This window comes from Cebidichthys violaceus, unplaced genomic scaffold (assembly GCF_023349555.1).
Source record: "Cebidichthys violaceus isolate CVI_PGR_0920_01 unplaced genomic scaffold, fCebVio1.0.p SCAF_8, whole genome shotgun sequence".
Taxonomy (NCBI): domain Eukaryota; kingdom Metazoa; phylum Chordata; class Actinopteri; order Perciformes; family Stichaeidae; genus Cebidichthys; species Cebidichthys violaceus.
The window spans coordinates 5,836,081-5,855,257 of NW_027176964.1; the positions used below are offsets into that span (position 1 = coordinate 5,836,081).

General features: G+C 43.1%; 1 protein-coding gene across 2 annotated transcripts in view; it reads right to left on the reverse strand.

The window, feature by feature from the left end:
* Positions 1 to 19,177, reverse strand: part of LOC137866253 (uncharacterized) — a 138,156-nt gene that overhangs the window by 48,701 nt on the left and 70,278 nt on the right. For both annotated transcript variants that reach the window (XM_068702038.1, XM_068702037.1), the window contains exons 3-5: positions 17,808 to 18,102; positions 9,166 to 9,285; positions 5,244 to 5,411 (exon numbers count right to left, since the gene is read on the reverse strand). In XM_068702038.1, the coding sequence (XP_068558139.1) occupies positions 5,244 to 5,411; positions 9,166 to 9,285; positions 17,808 to 18,102 (583 nt within the window). The remainder of the gene's footprint in view (positions 1 to 5,243; positions 5,412 to 9,165; positions 9,286 to 17,807; positions 18,103 to 19,177) is intronic.

Genomic DNA, 19,177 nt, shown 5'->3' on the forward strand with positions numbered 1-19,177 from the left:
AACGTCCCGAGTTCATGTTTTTTTTCCTGAAGCCCTCAACGGGATCACATGGTGTTTCGATTTCTTCAGTTGTCATGGAGATGTATCCGTTGCGAGCTCAGCGGCTCTTATGATTTCCCCCCATTAGACTTTTAGGACTCCTCCACAGAGCAGACTTCATCCACTGTTAAAAGCTGTGTGATGTGGTTGAAAGCTCCTTGTAAAGACAAGCGAATGGAAGCTGGTCGGGACTGTTTTCTCAAAAAAAATTGCTTCTTTCGAGGTCAAGAATGAACTTAACTTACAAGTCCTAAAGAAGACACATTGTAAAGATTCAGTAGTCCGGGGATATCTTTCACAATGTACAAAGGCTGTTCACAAACAAAACATTGAAACAAACCAGAGGAAAGCCTGGGAGGTGAGAAAGAACTGTGTGCTGCTATTCTGTTTGTTATTTGTTTGACATTTTTAACAGGCGTACTCACACTTCACTCAGTTGTTAATAATCTGTAGTTCATCAATATGTGTTTATTATAAGCAAAGCAATAAGCTTGTTTTCTGTTGCAATATTGGGAATGTTCTCATGCAACAGGAAGAACTGGGCCATGTTTATTTTTGTGTTTTCCAGATGTGAAAAGCTTGCGTTTCCGCCTTTGTTTCTTCCGCGTTGGTTTGAGCTGTCTTGCATATCGTTTCCTCACTCGTCAATGTAGAAATTGCTGCAACTACGAGACAGTATTTGTGTCTAATTTTGGTTCTGTGTATGTAAGAGGTGAGGAAATTAAGAGACTATAGGGTAATGGTGGGTGCCATGTTTGCTGCATTTGTTGATTCCATATTTTATGGACAATATAATCTACAATACGATGGAAAATCCATTTCTTTAAGGAGGCTTTTTTTTTAATAATGTCAATATTCTCCATGCATCTTAGTATTCCAGAGATATCCTCCTAAATAACCTACTTTCCAGAGTGGTTTCAAATAAAGAAGTTGGTTCTTCGTATTACATTAAGTGGTTATCTTTTTTTTTTTAGGTACACTTAAAACACTTAAAAACCCGATGCCCAAACCTTTTAATTTCAATTAATCCTGCAGATAATTCAGTCGTGAAGCACACACACACACAGCCATAAATTATTCAGCCACAGTAAACATGGAAAAACATGTCTGAATAAATGACTACATGGAAGAGGGGGTATGAAATTACACATCAGCAACAACATTATGGCCCAACTACAAAGCTATATGATGCCGTGGAAGTCCCATCGTCTTAATTTCCCCATGGATTACCAGCAGAGTTAGAAGTCATCTGCTGTGCCTGTCCTGAAGCTTTATAACAGGAAGTTGATCATTTGAGATGTGATTTGATTCCCAACACCCTTGTTTACTCTCAGACAATTAGCCAAGCATGTATTCCACACAGCACTGCCATAATTAAGAGCTTAATCAGGCAAGGAGTTGACGCGGAATGAGGCGGTAATAGCGACTCCCCTTTAGCACAATTTTTACATCCGTCTGCTTCGTTTACTACCAGTGTTAAAGGAGCGGTGGGAAACGACAATGTGTCTGTTCACAGTCTGACATGTGTCTCGGGTACACTTGAGAAGTATGTAGTCCACTGAGTATATGCAGCAGAAAAAAAGACTTCTTTGCATCATTTTCAGTTACTTAAAGAAACCATTACTTTGTCTAAATATTTGTCTCCTTGAAATGTTCAAAGAAGCGCCGCTACCTTTAAAAAGTGCATTTGATATGGATGAAATTAAAGCTGCTGAGCAGCTGAGCTAAAACATAAAAAAAAAAAAAAAAAACGTGTTGCTGTCCAAATACGGTTGGAGCCCTGTGATAATGAGACCCAAAGGAAAGTGTGGTTAGAGCGTTATGTTTGCCAATGAGGCATCTGAAAAAATATCATCATTTAACCGAACCACAACTTCAATCTGTATGGTAGCCTACTTTCTCTCCGCTATACCGCCTCCTCCGGGCATAGGAGGTCCCCAGACAGCGTTAAAAGCCGCACACATAACAAACCCACTTTGTTCCTGGAATCATGTTTTTGGATTGGGAGAAATTCTAGGGCGCTGTGAGAAAAGAAGCCCACAAAGCAGGGTGGGCTTTTTTCCCCCCTCTTGTTAAGGCTGTAATACACAGCCGATACCTGCTTGGTGCGCTCCGGTGTAATCCTCTCCCTTTGGTGAATGCCCCGAGGAATAAGCAGCGTTGACCTCGGGAGACGCAGGGGCTGGATTTGAGGGGTGTCTTTTTAAAAGCTCGGGTGTGTAACTGAGCAGAGCGGCGGGGTGGCTCACTTTGATGGTGTTCGCACGAGCACAAGGGAGCACGTGAGGGAACGCAGGAGAAAAAAACAGAAAAGAAGAAAAAAAAGGCAAGCAGAGGATCAGGGAAACACACACAAAAGAGAGACGCACAAACATCAAGCAGTCAACAGCCAAAACTAGTCGAGGCAACGAGACTAATTTGGGAGACTGTGAGGTTTAAGAGCAGACGTTAGCGCCACGAGGCTCCTCGTCACCCAGACGGATCAGAATGAGCCCAGTTTTCCTCCAAGAAGCCCTCTGGTCCTCGGAGCAGCCCGGTCCAAAACACCAGCTTTGATGGAGGTTCAGTTCGCCCAACAAACCTTGCAGCCCCAGGCCATCATTAGTTCAATTTTGGCTTTAAAGCCAGCGGTCTATTGGATTAAACCCGTAGTGCGTGCCTACGCAGCTCTTGACGGCGTTTTTCTTACACCCACAGATTCATTTTGTACTACTTCATATATCAAAAGTGCTTTTTAAAGATATGAACTATAAGCTAGATAATTAACAGTGTCTTAACAAGCTGTAGGAGGTGAAAGTTTTAGTCGCCAAGCATTGACTTTGCCAGCTAGAATGACGACTGTTGCCGACAAATTTACCCAGCTGATTAACATTAATTATGTGTTGGCTTTTTGGGGCGTCTTGTTCACATAGTACGCAGAGGGAGAGATGCGAGGCCAAGGTGCTGCATGATCTGAAGGGGACAGGTGCACGCCGGCGCCCTAAAATCAACTGGAAGTTAGTTATTGTAGTTTGGCGGCTGATTTGGCCCGCTTATCCTCACAGTCAGCATTTGGAGCTGCAGCAGCGGCTGCGGCACACAGATCACGGAGGCCATTAAGGTACTTTAAAACCATTTACTCCGGATTACCGCAGTTTGCATCATAATTCACACTTCTTGGAGCAATCACTCAGTCAGGTCTGAACATGTAGAGCTTATACGCAGTTTTCAGCGTGACTTACACTTTCCAAAGAAATCATTAGCTCCAGTGTCAACAAATTCATTGAGAAACTACAGAAAGAAGACACATCTTGTGGCTCCAGAACCCGCCTTAGAATCATCACATTTTGAAGTTGTCTTCAGTGTCAAAGTAATCCAGTGACAGTGGTCTATAGACTCTATGGTACATTGCAAACAGGAACCGATAATAAACACTTGTTATTGATTCAATAAAATGCACTTTTAAATGGCATGATTGTATTTGAATATTATCAGGTAATTTCAGTTTAATGGGCCTGCCAGGGCTAAATTGGTAAATTTTTTCAAAAGAACACTAGTCAAGTCTATTTAGAAGTTGACTTTTCTGACTGGCTGGTTTGAATCCTTGGAGGACGTCAACAACAAGCAACAGCATCTTATCTGGTTCTATTCACGTTCTTCAATAATATGTAGACCACAATACAAAGCCTTGAGGTTCATTATCAAAAAATAATTAACAATTTAAATTTTGCAATTGTATTGTTGCTCAGAAAAATCACAATCACACATTTTTCGTCAAATCATTCATCCCTCACAATAATTATTACTTTTCCCTGAAATGATGCGATGTATCTCTTATTATCTCAATTTCAGCAAAACGTTAATGGAAAAGTGAGTTATCTTTCCCATCAGCCCCTTTAAATATCCAAATGAAATGGAATTGTGCAAAAAGCAATACAGCATTGACTCTTTTCACTTTAATTGGAAAAAGGTCAGCAATTATCTTGCGTAGATGAGAAATGGCAGAAAGGATGACAGTGCGTGAAGGATGACAAGAACTCTAACCACCAAGGCTGCTTGGTTCCTCTTTTCATTCCCATTCATTATGGGGACTAACTGGCTTGTCCTTTTGGAGGTAATAAAGGACGCACCTACCAATTTAGGCGGTATAACAAAAACGGAATTGATTGATATATCGGTCTGTGAGACGCGTCAGTGTACTCCATCCAACAACAGGAGGAACAAACACAGAGACGTCAGAGCAGAGCTGCATTAGGTCTCCTTCTGGAGAACTAAATGAATGACTCGGACATTAACGTCTAATAATTCAACTTGATTACAAAATCCTCACGGCGACCAGCATCCATCACTAATTTGGTTAAATTTTAGTTTACACTAATGCAGCGAATCGACCGGGCCACAGGATAATTCAATCTAATTCATCAACAATATCAGTCACACAGCGTCTTTCCTTTGCACTAAATAACGTCACGATCACAAACAGTGAAATGAGGTTAAACGCTATCAAAAAATTATTTGGGAAGCCCATTAGGTTTGGCCTAAATAGCGGTGCTGTGGGAATCGTCTCCTGTAATGTGAAAGGAGTTGGAAATAGCAGCTGAATCTATCATGGCGGAGGCGAGAGAAATCCCTGACTGAATGTTTGATGAGGCACTTTGCAGCCCTGCAGGAGTCTCCTCTGCCTGACTGCTGCTGTGAAAATCCTGACAGGACCTGCGGGTCAAAAGGGTCTGACAAGTCTTCTGCTTTCGGGCTTAAAAAAAACAAACACTGTGTTTATGCTGTTATGCAGCCCGGTGCTTGTTTTTTTTCTCTCATAGCGTTTTCCTTATAATGAGTACTATAAAGTTAACGCAAAGCACACCAAAGTCAATTATAAGTCATTTCTGGGTATTATACAGTGACTGACAGCTCATGTCTTCTAATGAGGTGAAGCCACGGCGGTCTGGTGCTCCGAGCTGGGTAAAGCAGACCATAATTGAAGTATTTGCAAACAGCATAGTGAGTGTATGTGTGTGTGTGTGTGTGTGTGTGTGTGTGTGTGTGTGTGTGTGTGTGTGTGTGTGTGTGTGCGGTTGGGGCTTCAATTACTGTACATATGATGGCATAGAAAAGCCTGTCAACGTACAGTCATTCTGTGCTCCTATGTTGTGCTGCCTGTCTATACTGGGAGTAATTTTCCCCCTCGTGCGGGGGCGGCTGTGTTGTGCCGCTGAGTTACTCACTCTGGGTGAAGCGTGGTGGGTTGTCGTTGACGTCGCTGAGCCGGACGGTGACGGTGGTGGTCCCGGATAATCCGCCCAGGTGGCCCCCCATGTCCTTGGCCTGAAGCAGGACCAGGTACTGGTCCTGGGTCTCCCTGTCCATGTCAGGCACGGCCGTGCGCAGAATACCTGTAGCACACGGAAAAAATACATTTTAGCATCAGGGTGGGGCCGTGAAACGGCACCAAAATGACCGTAATGCATCTGCTTTGGACTAAAAGGGGTTTTTCGATCAATATTTATGACTCGATGATTACCAGGCATGGAACCCTCTGGCTTCTAAAATACACTTGCTGGCCGGTGCTCCGTTTTGGAACAAAAGCTGCACATTGGGATCTGGTCCAGTTCTACTCTTGTTTTTTTTAACTACAGACTATCCTCTGTCTCAGGAGCGGTATCACAACGTGTTTTGCATCACGACAGCTCATCACTTTGTAATAAAGAATACTTTACAATTAGGCTCACAAGCTGTGACTAATGACCTCAATAATGGTTGCTAAATCATGTGTTAATGCTTTGTGGCTCTGTATCATGTATTTTGTAACAATTACTTTTGGTCCAGCATGCCTTGCTTTGCCTTGCTTTACCCTTTAATTCATCAACAATGTAATGTACAGTTCAGACTGTGCCGTGACAAACCTCCCACCTTTAACAGAGGCAATTAGATTAGCAGCTGACTTTAACTAGGTAGCCTATGAAATGGTGGACTGAGAATCTTAATAGACACCGTGACCTTTTATTAAGGACTTATTAGCATTTATAACAGCAGACGTGATCACTTATTATGAACCAGAGAGAGCCAGGACCCCTTGCTGAAGACTGCACTTACACGTGTCCCTGAGTCGTTAATAAAAAGGTCGTGGGGCTCATGCTTTCCAATAAGCCATTTACCCTGCAGTTAAAAATGGATAAATGAATAAGTTGTTATTTCACGGAGGTGGGTCCAGATGCTCAGCGGCTCTTCTCTAAAGGGTAACCAGTAAAGCGATTCATTGCCCAGCGATTAGAGAGATACAAAGACAGAGTAGGAGACGCCGCAGACAAATGGCTTTTCTTGCAACCGGGTAACCCAAAAGCTTAAAACTTTCAAATATCAATATTGTACCTGACTCAGAAACCTATAATTACCGATTTATGAGGCAGTGATAAATCATTTAGTCGGCCTTTGTATTTCCATTAGTCACAGCTACCCCTTTATAAAGTAAGCCTGACATTAAAAAGCGGTGCCCACTTCTATGACTGTGATTTTTACTTATTTCAATTCAAGTTCTTTTAGAATCTTGCTCAAGCTTCCGAGATGGACAAGTGCTAGTCATATGTGTGTGACTCGTAATGTTCCGTGCTGTGTTGAGGAATTTTATCTACAAATTGAAATGTCAATCGAATGACTCAGAAAATGTAATAATAAAGGCTTTAACTGAGCCAACACACAGTGACACAAGGTATTCTTCTTGTTTTTGCAAACATTGGAACAAATGTCTGTATGTTTTTTAACCACGAGTGACTTTTGAACTGCAATGATTATACCTGCGTCTCGCTGTCCTCGTATTGTATTGTGTTTAGTTTTTTTTGTTTATTTGTTGTATTTGTTGTTGTTGCTATATGGACTCATGTGTCTGGAAATAAAGTTGAATATATCAGTGGTTGCAAAGACATCAAGTTGATGCTGTGTTAACAAAAAAATAGCTTCCGTTATAGTAATTAAACTGCTTTCACTCTGATTGACAGATCAAGTTCTTCCTCGAACTCCTGGGGCTTTTTGAAGCCCTTTCAAAACCTATTGGACGACGTCAAACTGCCTTGTCGTCAGGCTGAAGACTTGACTGCCTTTCCTGACAATATGACAGCTTTTTGGAGACACCCAGTTTCCATTTGACAGCGACAATGCATTACTTAATGTCCCGTTAAAGGCGCACAGAAACACACACACACACACACACACACATATAAACACAGACATGTGAAGAAGCTCATATGGCAGAGATAAATCACCCGACACCGACAGCCAGACATGCTGACAGAGCGTAAAATCTGGTTCTGTATCTCACACTACGTTCCACAGCACGCCGAGTCACATCACTTACAGGCATTCGGCATCGATCACCTCCTCCGTGCAAATGGCCTCATTCTGCTACGTATGATTGGATGTTTGCACATACAAGTGCCTGGCTGCTCCCGCCCGACATCGGCCAGAAACACTGCGCCGGATGAACTCGACGGTGAGCTCAAGGTGAATCACATTCGGCGCGGGCTTGTTTTGAATGCTAACGACGCTGCCGGAATATATGTCTGGGTTTCTGAGCAGAATTCATGAGCAAAACAAGACTGGAGGTGTGAGCAGACGCGCTCGTCTCGGAGCGTGTGGTTTGAATGAGACCTCTGGGTGATGGAGGCGACGAGGAACGGAGTGATTGAAAAAAGGGAGATATATCGGGAGAGAAGAGAGCGGACGCGTTCAGAATACCAAAGCTTGTCTAATAGCACGATGTCACGGCTAATACACACCGGGCGAGATTAGGGTTCATATTCCACAATTAGCATCAGGAAAAGTGCCGCAGCTCTCATCGCTTGTTGCAGAGGTCCTCGCATGTCAAAGCAATCAATTACTAAAGATTCACATTCAGTGAGAGAAACACAAGTATCGGCCAACACGTGAGCTGTCGCGTGGGCAAAATTAACGCTTACATGCAGGCACATGCTCTCACACGCGGGGTAAAAAAAACAGCTTCGGCAGCCTCACGTGAGCTAAAGTGTTTGTGTGTGCGCCGTCGATCAAAACGGCATCTGAAGTGTCAGACAGTTAGAGCTCCATTTCTGAGTTAGCCAAGCAATGATTTCCCTCCGAGGTGAGACGTTAATAAAAAAAAGTAATCATAATAAAATAAGATAAATAAATAAAGCAACCTCCATTGAACAAAAAGAAAAAAAAAAAAAATGTTTGCCCTCAGGTGACAAGTGAGACACGGAGGTATATCGAGAACACACACAAAGCAGGCGGGTCCTATGAGGCCTTCTGTAATCTGTCCTGCGCAACAGTTCACAAACCTTTCTGCTGACGTCTCTCTTTTGAACGCATGTCTTTTTTGTGTTGGCGTCATCCAGAAATAGTAACATTGGGCCCGCTGTTGGGTTTTTGTTGTGCGCACACAGGAACTGGCAGCTTGAATACATTTCTGCCAATTCATACCGGAGCGAACCAGGGAGAAGGGGGGGGGGGACTGGTAGAGGGGGAGATACGTGTGTGTGTGTGTGTGTGTGTGTGTGTGTGTGTGTGTGTGTGTGTGAGTGTGTGTGTGTGTGTGTTTGTTTTAGAGGTGGGTGTTTGAGGCCGAGGGGAAAATGGAAGTGTGAAAGATGGATGACTAAGTGTGACAAGAGAACGAGGAATGCACAAGGGGGTAAAGTGTTTGAATGAATGTGTGTGTGTCTGTGTGTGCGCACGCGTGTGTGTGTGTGCGTGGGCATGAATTTTGTGAGAGTAACCAAGTGAAAGGGAGCAAGGAAAAAGAAAAAAAAAACACAGATGTGCGCTTCTCTGGTGCATGCGGCTCCACGTATTCTCGGATGCTTCGCTCCACCTGTGTTTGCACGCACATGCACACCTGTATGTGTGTGTTTTATCATGTCGATCCATTCTCACATACTCAGCCGTGTGTTCACGATTGGGTCTGAATTCACTTGTGTGTGTTTTTGCATTTCGACATCTTGAGTATATTTGCTTTTCGGCAGCGCGCGCGTGTGTGTTTGCTTCCAGACATCTGCGCATCTTTTACATTTCTCTGCCCATGTGTGTTGTGAAAGGAACGGGAACACACACACACACACACACACACACACACACACACACACACACACACAAATGCGGATATGTAAATACACTCACCTGTCTGGGGATCTACAGAGAAGTACTGTTGGCCCTGCACCAGTGTGTACACTAGCTTGGCGCTGTTGCCATAAGTTGGGTCATCAGCATCTGTCGCTGTCACCTGGATTATAGACGTGCCTGCAGGGGAGGAGTGGGGGGCGGGGGGGGGATAAAAAGAGAGAGGAGTAAAGGAAAAGGAAAGAAAGGAAGCGAGGAGAGAGAGTCAAAACATGGCAGAGCTGGAGCTAAGTGGACAGAACGCAGCAGCACTTTAAGAGCATAAGAAAGCTTTATATCGAGACAACCTCCACTCTCCTCTCTCACTCCTTCTTTTTCAATCTCTTTCCGACGGCAGTGTGACAAATACGTTATCCCCCCATCCCTCCGCTCCCTCCCTCCTCCACCCTGCCCCCCCCCCCCCCTGGATTCCCTCTGTCTCACTTCATTTCTCTTCATCTCCGTCTCCAATTCCCTTTAGCTCCCCGTCTCAATCGGACCGTCTGTCTCTTCCACGGCCTTCCTTCTCCCGTTCACTGCCTTAAATCGTCTTTCTACGGCTCATGGAGTGTCAGTTTGGTGGTGGTGGGCGGGGGGGGGGGGGGGGGGGGGGGTATTGAAAAGAAATATATACTTGATACAGTAAACACATTTTATATATGCATATGTCTATATTATAGTGCAAATATTTTTCCCTAGTGGGACTGGAGCCAGACAAGATAGGAAAGGAAGAAGGGGATTTGTGGGAGCAGCTGCTACTTTATTTCTGATCAAAGCCATGACAGTATCACTATGGGGAAGATAGGTGGAGAGTGTGTGTGTGTGTGTGTGTGTGTGTGTGTGTGTGTGTGTGTGTGTGTGTGTGTGTGTGTGTGTGTGTGTGTGTGTGTGTTTGAGAGAGAGACTCCTTTGTGCCACACTGGAAAAGTTACTAAATTAAAAGATAATTACGGTTTTAGGTCTCACCATCTGCAAAGTACATTTGCTGTTAAAACTTTTACAATAACACTTGAGTGAGATTGTGAAGGCAGGACTGTGACTCGAGTATTCTTCTAGTTTTACATATCTGAGTACTTCTTCCATCACAGTAACCCCTGTTGGTTATAATAACATACTGGATTGTCTGAGATCTGCAAAAACAACGCAATAAAACCCGAGAAGGCAAGAAACACAAGCGGTCATGATGTAGCACTCCCAGTTTAGACATCAAATCGTCTAAACCGCTTTATTTGCAGGCGAGCGCACCAGCAGTATAATGTTGGTATTGAACCTTAAACCTTGATTTCTTTGTTTTCAGATGTCTGGCCATTATTTCAAAATCCATGTTTTGATTTCTTTCTCCATTTCTTGCCAGCTAAAAAAAAATATTACTACAACACGATCTGCACTTTCCAGTTTTTATTTCAAAGAGCTCCTTCACCAAACCAGCTTCGCTCACAGACTACAAAGTGTCTGCTGTTGAATCACATTATATTTATTTTTTTTATTCCTCTACTATAGATATCGTGGATAAGTGCATAAGTAGATAAGTAGACTGAAATGTTTCTTTTGACAGCAGTTAAAAAAAACTAATCAGACTTAGGGATCAAACAGCGTGACTCTGAAGGTTGATGCAACAAGTGCAAGGCGGAGGCAAGCCTATTGGTATGCAGCCCGCCAGCCGTGCGGTACAGCCACAGACACACTCGGCGGGGATCAAACAGTCTCACTGACATGCATCCTTCTGGAGCGCGCATTAAGACGTCTGTCCTCTCGGGGAAAAGGAACAGGAGTCCTTCGCTGGTTTGTTTACATACATATAAGGTTAAACTTCAAATGTGAGTTATTCTCCTAGAATGCAGATACACATCTGGCAAGATGGTAATACCCAGTCGGGTGAAACCAACACAAAACACTTTGCAGGCACAAATTTCAAGCTGAGGCGGGGGGGGGGGGGGGGGGGGGCTGGCTCGGTTCCAGCTTGCACATCCCATCAGCGCCCCCCCCCCCCCCCCCACATCCTTAAATACCTCATGTATCACAGGTCTTTGATAGGATCCTCGCAGCACAGCTATATCTCCTCAGTCACGCATGCTGCAAAGCGCCTTGGTAAATATTGAATCGTGGAGTAAATATTGAATCCATGATTGACTGAACAACTCAATCTGAAGACTGAGCCGCCACGAGGAGCAGACATTCGCCAGGCAGCCGATAGGATTACTAAATAGTGCTTGTCTGCATCCCCCCCACTCCTTCCCTCTCCCCGGGCCCTGCCCCAGCAGGCTGCTGGCAGAGTCATTATTCTAATCTGAATTAAACAATTCGGTGCGGGTGTGGCCCTCGATGTCTACAAACAACCTTTAAGAGGCAGACGACCTCAGGTCACATTCGCTGAACTTTGCTAAAGTAACCAGTTTAGAGGGTGAATCATTATTTTTTTTTAAACGCTAGCATCTTTTCTGGCAAATTCAAAAGTTTTCCTGAAAGCAATTCTCCGTGCTTTTAAAAAAAAAAAAAAGGGCAAGAGTGCTCCTTAAAGTAGAAGCCATTTTCAACGGGCAGAGGAGAATTTAAATGGAGATTAGAGTACTTTTTCTTCATGTAAACTGTTTCCTACAGGCACTCTGCAGTCATGCTCTGAATTACAATCGCAGCAGTTATTGTCACTTCAACATCTCACTGCAAAAAAAAAACTCTGTCCCTACCTCTTATTTCATTCCTATTCCAAGCACTGCTGTCACACTGCACATGATCTCCCCTCAGTCACGGAAATATGATCAGATCACTGTGGCTGTGACATGCTCTCTGTCACCGCCATTCAGCATTAAATGAAATGAAAATTACTTTTTCCAAAGTGGAAGATAATTTTATAATCCTCTGTAATTTCTTATTAAATTGGGGTTAAAAAAAAGGGCCAATTCTTGTGTTTGTGTGCAACGATGACCCGATCTCACAGCGCCTCATGCTTTCGGAGAATGCCTCCACTCTGTTCTCATGAATTTAGTTGATGTACTGTACTGTGTTTTTTTTTAAGAGGGGGAATAAACACTATCTGATACACGGACACCACCATACATCAATGCCAACAGGAAACAGTGCGGTGTTTAAGCGTGCATTTCTAAACTGTACCCTCAGATGTGCTGTAGATTTATCCCGACTGAGGTATCCAGAATAGACTTTTGATGGATTTTAGCCCCAGAAACCCACTTATCCATTTTATTTTATTTTTCTCCATGACTGTCGTAGTGGCAGAATTTTTTCATTCTGAAGATTCTGCCACAGTGACAGCATTTCGCAGCGCATCGCCTCTGGGGGCTCTGTGTTTTTCTGAAACAGGCTGCCAGTGCAGGTGGTGGGTGTGACCGCCTAATTCTGGGTTCGCGTTGCGATGTGTAATAGAGGCTGGAACAGTATGAATACGGGACTGGTGGGCGGAATAGATTACTTGCAGGTGGGTTTCCAGTTTTGCCCAATCGCGTCAGCTCCTCATCCCGGTTAAAAAGCACCCGACAGCTTCCTAATGAGCCGAGAGGAGACCGCTCTCCTCTGGAAAAAAGCAGATCCCGAAGCAGCGAGGCGGTACACACGACTCGAATATGAATACAAGTATCCCTAATAGAAAGATTATGTAGTACAATACAAGTTTCTATTTCTCCTACTTTTTTATGCTCAAATGATTAAATGTGTTGTTTTCAGTTAGTTAGAGCATTTAAATCAAGCCACAACTGCATACTGAGATTTAAAAAAAAAAAAAATTTTTAGGCCATTTGCACTATTACATAACTTGGGATCTCCCCATAATAATATTAATTACAATATTATTATTATTATCATAGTCAAAACTGTTCGGATTGTGCATAATTACTAGCTCCACATCGTTTGAATTAGAGACTGCAAATGCACTGTATCATGTCTGCAGGTATTTAATCAACAAAAGGGAAAATACACCGTAGATCCAACTAGCAGCTGTGGTGACAGTGTTATTAACAATCACTCATTAATCTAACCCATTACCGACTCTGCCTGCATTGCATTTAAATTCTATTTGCATCCGAGTGTGATTTTGGGCGTTTTGTAGATGTGTGTGTGTGTGTGTGTGTGTGTGTGTGTGTGTGTGTGTGTGTGTGTGTGTGTGTGTGTGTGTGTGTGCGCATCCACACACACACACACACACACACACACACACACACACACACTCCAGCCATGAAATTTTCTCTGTCTGGTCCGAGCAGGCGGAAACAGAGATGCAATTTCATGCCGAAAGAGTAATAAAATTGAGCCGACCCGCCTGCTCCCGACAGAAAGAAAGCATTTGAGTGCTCACATAAAACTCCCCGATGACGTCAGGTGTGTCATTCGCATGTGCTTTCACGATGAATTCACACTTTATGTTTCGTAAAAAGAAAGGATGAGACCGGGGGACGGTTAAATTGAGGTAAAGCGCGTGGCCTACATTTATAGAAACTGTAGCAGCGCAAATGCCCTTCACTTTGTGCCGCTTTTAGCTTGTAACTGCACTGAGGGCCCTTTAGAAACTATATCGAGGTGTTACAATCTGAAAAGGGCAGATTGCTACGTGGACACACAGCTGTGAGAAAAACTATACAGAGGGGAATGTTTCACTTTCCTCCGTCTTGCACCCCCACCTGCCAGTTTGCCAGATCTCAAACATTAGTAAATGTTTGCACAGTTGCTCTCGGAGTGCCTTTGACTTTGCAGAAGTCTCGGAGCCTAAAGGGAAACGCGGCGAAGATCAAATAGGCCTCTTATAAACATATCATATGGACACGCGTCACCGCGTCGTTCATTCATTACACCTTGAGCAGGTTAAACTGTTTTCATTTAATTATATTTCAGAATATTAAGTGCTCTAATTTGAGAAAATTGCTGGAGGCATGCCGTGTTGCTTGTTTTGAATACAATATCAGTTTGCCTTAATGAAATGAAACTGTCAAGACTGAAGAGTGTGAAACTGAGCTGAAATGTGCTGAATGAAGACCGGTGGAAATGTCAGCACATTTCATTTTACTGACGAATTCTCACCTTGTGTAGAACTTCACCTTGACTATAAGCCATAGCGCTGTTGATGAAAATGTGCTCTCTTCAGTCTTCGTACGTGCTTGTGATAAATCACCACGGAGTTCAGCAAGGAATTGTTTCTGACAGGAGCCGAATCATTTATTGTTTGTTTACGTGAATGATCATATCCTTCTATTTATGTCTATTTGCTGCATTAAAATCACTGACAACAAATATTCATGACTAAATAAGGTAACATATCTTTAAGTATAGTTTGTTAAAAATCAACAGAAGAAGTTCAAACATGTCTCCAGACAATTTAATCAAATGAATAACGCTACACAGAATGGTTGACGTGTAGTTGGATTTGTTCCCCTGCCATACCCGAAAAAAAATGATATATTAGAAGAGTTTTATGGCTCGTAGCTATAGACCAGACCAGCACCGCATCATTGCCGCTGACACTGACACTGAGATTGGAGGCATGTGAGATATGTGAATATTCACCGTCAGTGTGGTAAATGGCTAAATGACGCTGGTGACAGTTACGTTACTGCCAATGGGTGAGTTAGCTAAGCTAGCAACACTTAAAACCTAAAGTGAATCAATCAATTATGTATAGTTGTCTGGAGAGGCCAGAGTTTGAAAGTTCTCCCCCAAGTCAGTGTGGGTGTTCTTCGGGTTCTCCGGACAAAGACGTGGTTGATTCAGGACTCTGAGTTGCCCTGAGTTGTAGGTGTGAACGGTTGTCTGTCTCTGTGTGTCAGCCTTGTGTTAGCCTCACAACAACGTCCAGGGTGCGGCTGGCCTTCGCCCTGCGTCGGCTGGCATCCGCTCCAGCCGACCCTGAAGAGGATAAGCAGTAACAGATGAACGCGTTGGATGGGAGACTGATATTTTGGTCGCTAAATAATATTGTTTTTTAGTTTTAGCTAAAATAGTTTTTTTAACAAGAGAAAATGCATACGAACAAATGCACTGCCATCTATAGGACATCTTTGGTTTTAAATCCCCCAAAAAGAGGTGCAGGCTTGATGTGCGAAGCATCCGTATGTATCCAAATGCTTCTAATCTCTGATTGGTTAACAGAATTGCATGACATCACCGTGTACCAACTGAGCCACGCCCACTTCAAGTCAATGAGAAGATCACAGAGAGTTAACTGTTTTAACAGAAATTATTGTGTTTATAGGATCTAGGGATGTCCCAATGTACCCATATTGACGATAACCATAATATTTAAATATTTTTACTATAGACACCTCCCTACACTCGTAATTAGAGTATAAGTCATTGCGATAACGTTATTGTGAAATCTTTTGGCCATGACGATTGTGTGAAAATCTGATATTGTGACAGCCCTAGTAGGATCACATCTCTCATAGTAAGAAGCTGATTGTGAAAATACATTTTCAGGGACTTTAAAGTTTTGAATTTGAACTGATCCTGAAAATAGGTGTTGTTATGTAGATTTCAAAAGAAACATTTGAATAATTCACAACTTCTCATGTTTTAGATCTATTTTGTGACACATGGGAGCACTTTTGCTGTGAACGCAGTGTGGTGACACGCAGCATTAAAAACCAATAACTTTGGAGAAGAGTCCATCAAAATGCAGGAATTCTTTCCATCTGCTGCAGTAAGCTCTGCTGCAAAGTTGTTTTGATATTAGATGGAGTATTCAGACTCAATATTTAGTTGTAAATAAACTCTCCATCGCTCAACTTTGTATTCTGATAACTCTCCATGTATTGAACCGACTACAGTGCGGCAGGTTTTCCCGCCGTACAATACCCATTTGATGAAGGCTAAAAAGTCTGTGAATAAAATGGAATTAGATTGTGAATGGAATCCTAGCAGGTAGTAATGCTACATCAGTACCGTGTTGCATAACAGCTGTATAGCCGCAGCTGTCTAAACCTCATATTTACATTGTATTTCAAATATTACTTCATGTGACACTCAAAGTGTTTAACATAATAACTGTTTATATTACAGTTCTTTTAACGGAGGTATAAAAACGTTTCCAACGCTGAGCCTGATGTAGTTTAGCAGTCAATAATTTATATTTTGCACTTTTCACATTCTTCTCAGCGTGACGGAAGTTTTTTTGTGCAGGCTTCACATACTGCTTATTCAAAGCTGTAGAATAGAAATAAGAGAAATGGGGTAGAACTAATAAAGCGCGCTGTCTAGCCGTGGTCAAGGAGGACATCCGTCATCCGGGAGCTTGACAGTAGTGGTACTTTATTCTGATTAAACAGCAAACCAATAAAAGGCCTACAGCCTTACTTTGTGTACAGAATGGGGCTTCAAAAAACAGTCAATCAAGGTAAGTTCTCATCCCAACCATTAAGATGATTTTTCTCGAAGGTTTCTGCTCTCATTACTCAATCGCAGAAAGGAGAAAGGACAGAGAACGATGACAATAAAGAAATGTACGCGAAGGACAACTTTTGATCCGTCAGCCGAATGAGCAACCTCTCCAAATCCAGGACAGTAATTATGTTACCTCATGTTCAGCTTTGCGCAAGGTTACCTGGTCAAACTCTAATAACAGGGCCTCGGTGTTGTCTTCTGGTTCGAAAGATTAAGCGTAATCACCTTTCTATCTTGAATGAAAAATGTAACTACTCACTGCTGTCTGGGTGGCAGATGGTGTTGCGATAGCAATTTATTCATGTAACGCAACAAATTGTGTTTGTGTGGACGAGTGAGCGAGTCAGATCACAGCAGAAAGTTCAGATGATCGTATTAGGGGACAGCTTCAAGGCAGCTTTCCTCGTAGACAAAATTAGTTTACGTACAAGAATTAAATTCAGGACACAGGAATTAGAAAACGATTTGAAACTGTAACATGTGTTCTCCACTATGGAGCCCCAAAGTGGTCAATATTAATGAGTAAATAAGACTTATGAAGTATGTATAATAATACAATAAATGTATACATTTTTAGAAGTCAATTCAATTGAATAGAGTGCTGCAAGGATGATATATTGTTTTAGGCCAACAGGAAGTTAGCATTGCACTGGTTCCCTTACACAGAAAGCCAATAGTTTTTTTCCATTTCTACTGGAAAACTAGCCATTCGGCCACTTGTTTAATTAAGACACCTCAAAGCTTCATGATGGTAATGCTCTAAAGAGAAGTTTGTTAAAGATGGGCGTTACCGAGGAGACCATAATTAGCAAAAATGATCAAAAAAGGTTCCACACATTTAAATGTATCAACTTGAAGGAGCCAATTCTGTGAAAAGAGTCCGTCTGCACATCACTACTGGTGAGCCAGCTGGGGGCATATTTTAATTGGCTGAAAGGTGAGAGAGGCAATCCACTGCCTTGAAAAGTGACATTGTGAAAGAAAAGTGCCATTGGAATAAAATGTCATGATGAAATAAAAACAGACTTTAAAAAAAAAAAAAGACCTATTAAAATAAAAATGTCTAAACATAAAGAAAAATAATACATTTTGAATTATACATGATATTAGTTTTCACAGCAATTCCTTGAGTTTCAAATTAAAGTTGAATTCATTAAATTATTTTCAGGTTTTTGAGTATTTGTTCTCCTGATTAATTATAACCTAATGTCTTATTTATTTATTCAACAATGAACACTTTGAGCTCCACACTCTCCTCCCCACACTGCCCTCCCAACTTCCAGTACCTATATTTGCCATCTCAGGCACGGTGGCGCTGTAGGGGCCTTCGTCAAAGATCGGCGGGTTGTCGTTGATGTCCTGCACCCGGATTATGAACTGCGACGAGGGCTCCAGGGCGCGGTCCGTCTGCCTGTCGGTGGCCGTGGCAATGAGACGGTACTCGTCCTTCTCCTCCCGGTCCAGTGGCTTGGTAACGTGGATGTTGCCGGTCTTCTCGTCTATCACGAAGACCGAGCCGGCCCCCTCGCCTCGCAGGACGTATTTGGTGCGGCCATCGTTCCTGTCCATATCGGTGTGGAGCTAGGTGAGAGGGGATGACGGGGAGAAGGGTGACAAGAGGATATGAAAACAAAAGCAAAGACCAAAACAAAGAAAACAGGAAGTGGAAAGATGTGAAAGGTAAGGGACACAAAGGGTGGGAGAGAAAGACAGGAATAAACACCAGTTAAAAATGAAGTTTGTTTTTTCGAGACAGGCATTGAAGACAAAACAAGCAGATTATCCTCGGCATGCCTCCAGGATATAATGAATTTAAACAGAGGCATAAAAGAAATAGGCACAACACCCCCCCCCCCCCCCTCTCTCTCTCTCTCTCTCTCTCTCTCTCTCTCTGTCTCTCACACACACACACTTTTCTCCCCCCTGTGCAGTGCCTCCTCTCTCCATTCCTGCAGTATGAGCAGTTATGAACCAACTCCTTGATCACCAATGATATCCAGAACACACTCTCCCGCTCACTCTTAAAGCCTCTATTCACTTCCCAGGCAGCTGTGAACGGCAAGAGTTTACTAGTCTGCGCACATGCAGTGCCCCGTCCATTTAATGAAAGCACCAAATCAAAGGAATAATGAACAGCGGGCCAATCAATTATTCCCTGACTAATAGGTGTGTATGAGGGGTAGTAGAGGGGTGCATGGCAGTGGGACATGCCGTATCGATCACAGCCCTGTGTTGGGCTTTATTGGATCAGCGCCTGGCGGGATGGCAGAGCAGCGGAGCGACCAGCGGCCTCTCATGCAGGGAGAGGTAATATTGGGGAAGGCTCCACACTGTCCTCCATCCCCGACGAGAGAGACACGCCAGCGGGATGCGCCCAGCACATCAAGATTCAATCTCATTACCCCGCACCTACGTGGATCGAATAGCAACTGTGACCGGGGAAAGAAAAAAGAAGAGAGTGCTAAATTAGCCGCCGCTCGCAAGAAAGTGTGACATTGTGACTTTAGACGGGGGGGGGGGGGAGGAGCAGGAGATGGATGGGTGGGTTAGCTCAGGCGAGCATTGTTGCATGGCAACAGCTAAGCACATCTGCTAAAACGAAATGAGAATGGATACTGTGAATCGAAATTTTCATTTACTTTGAGGATTGCCATTT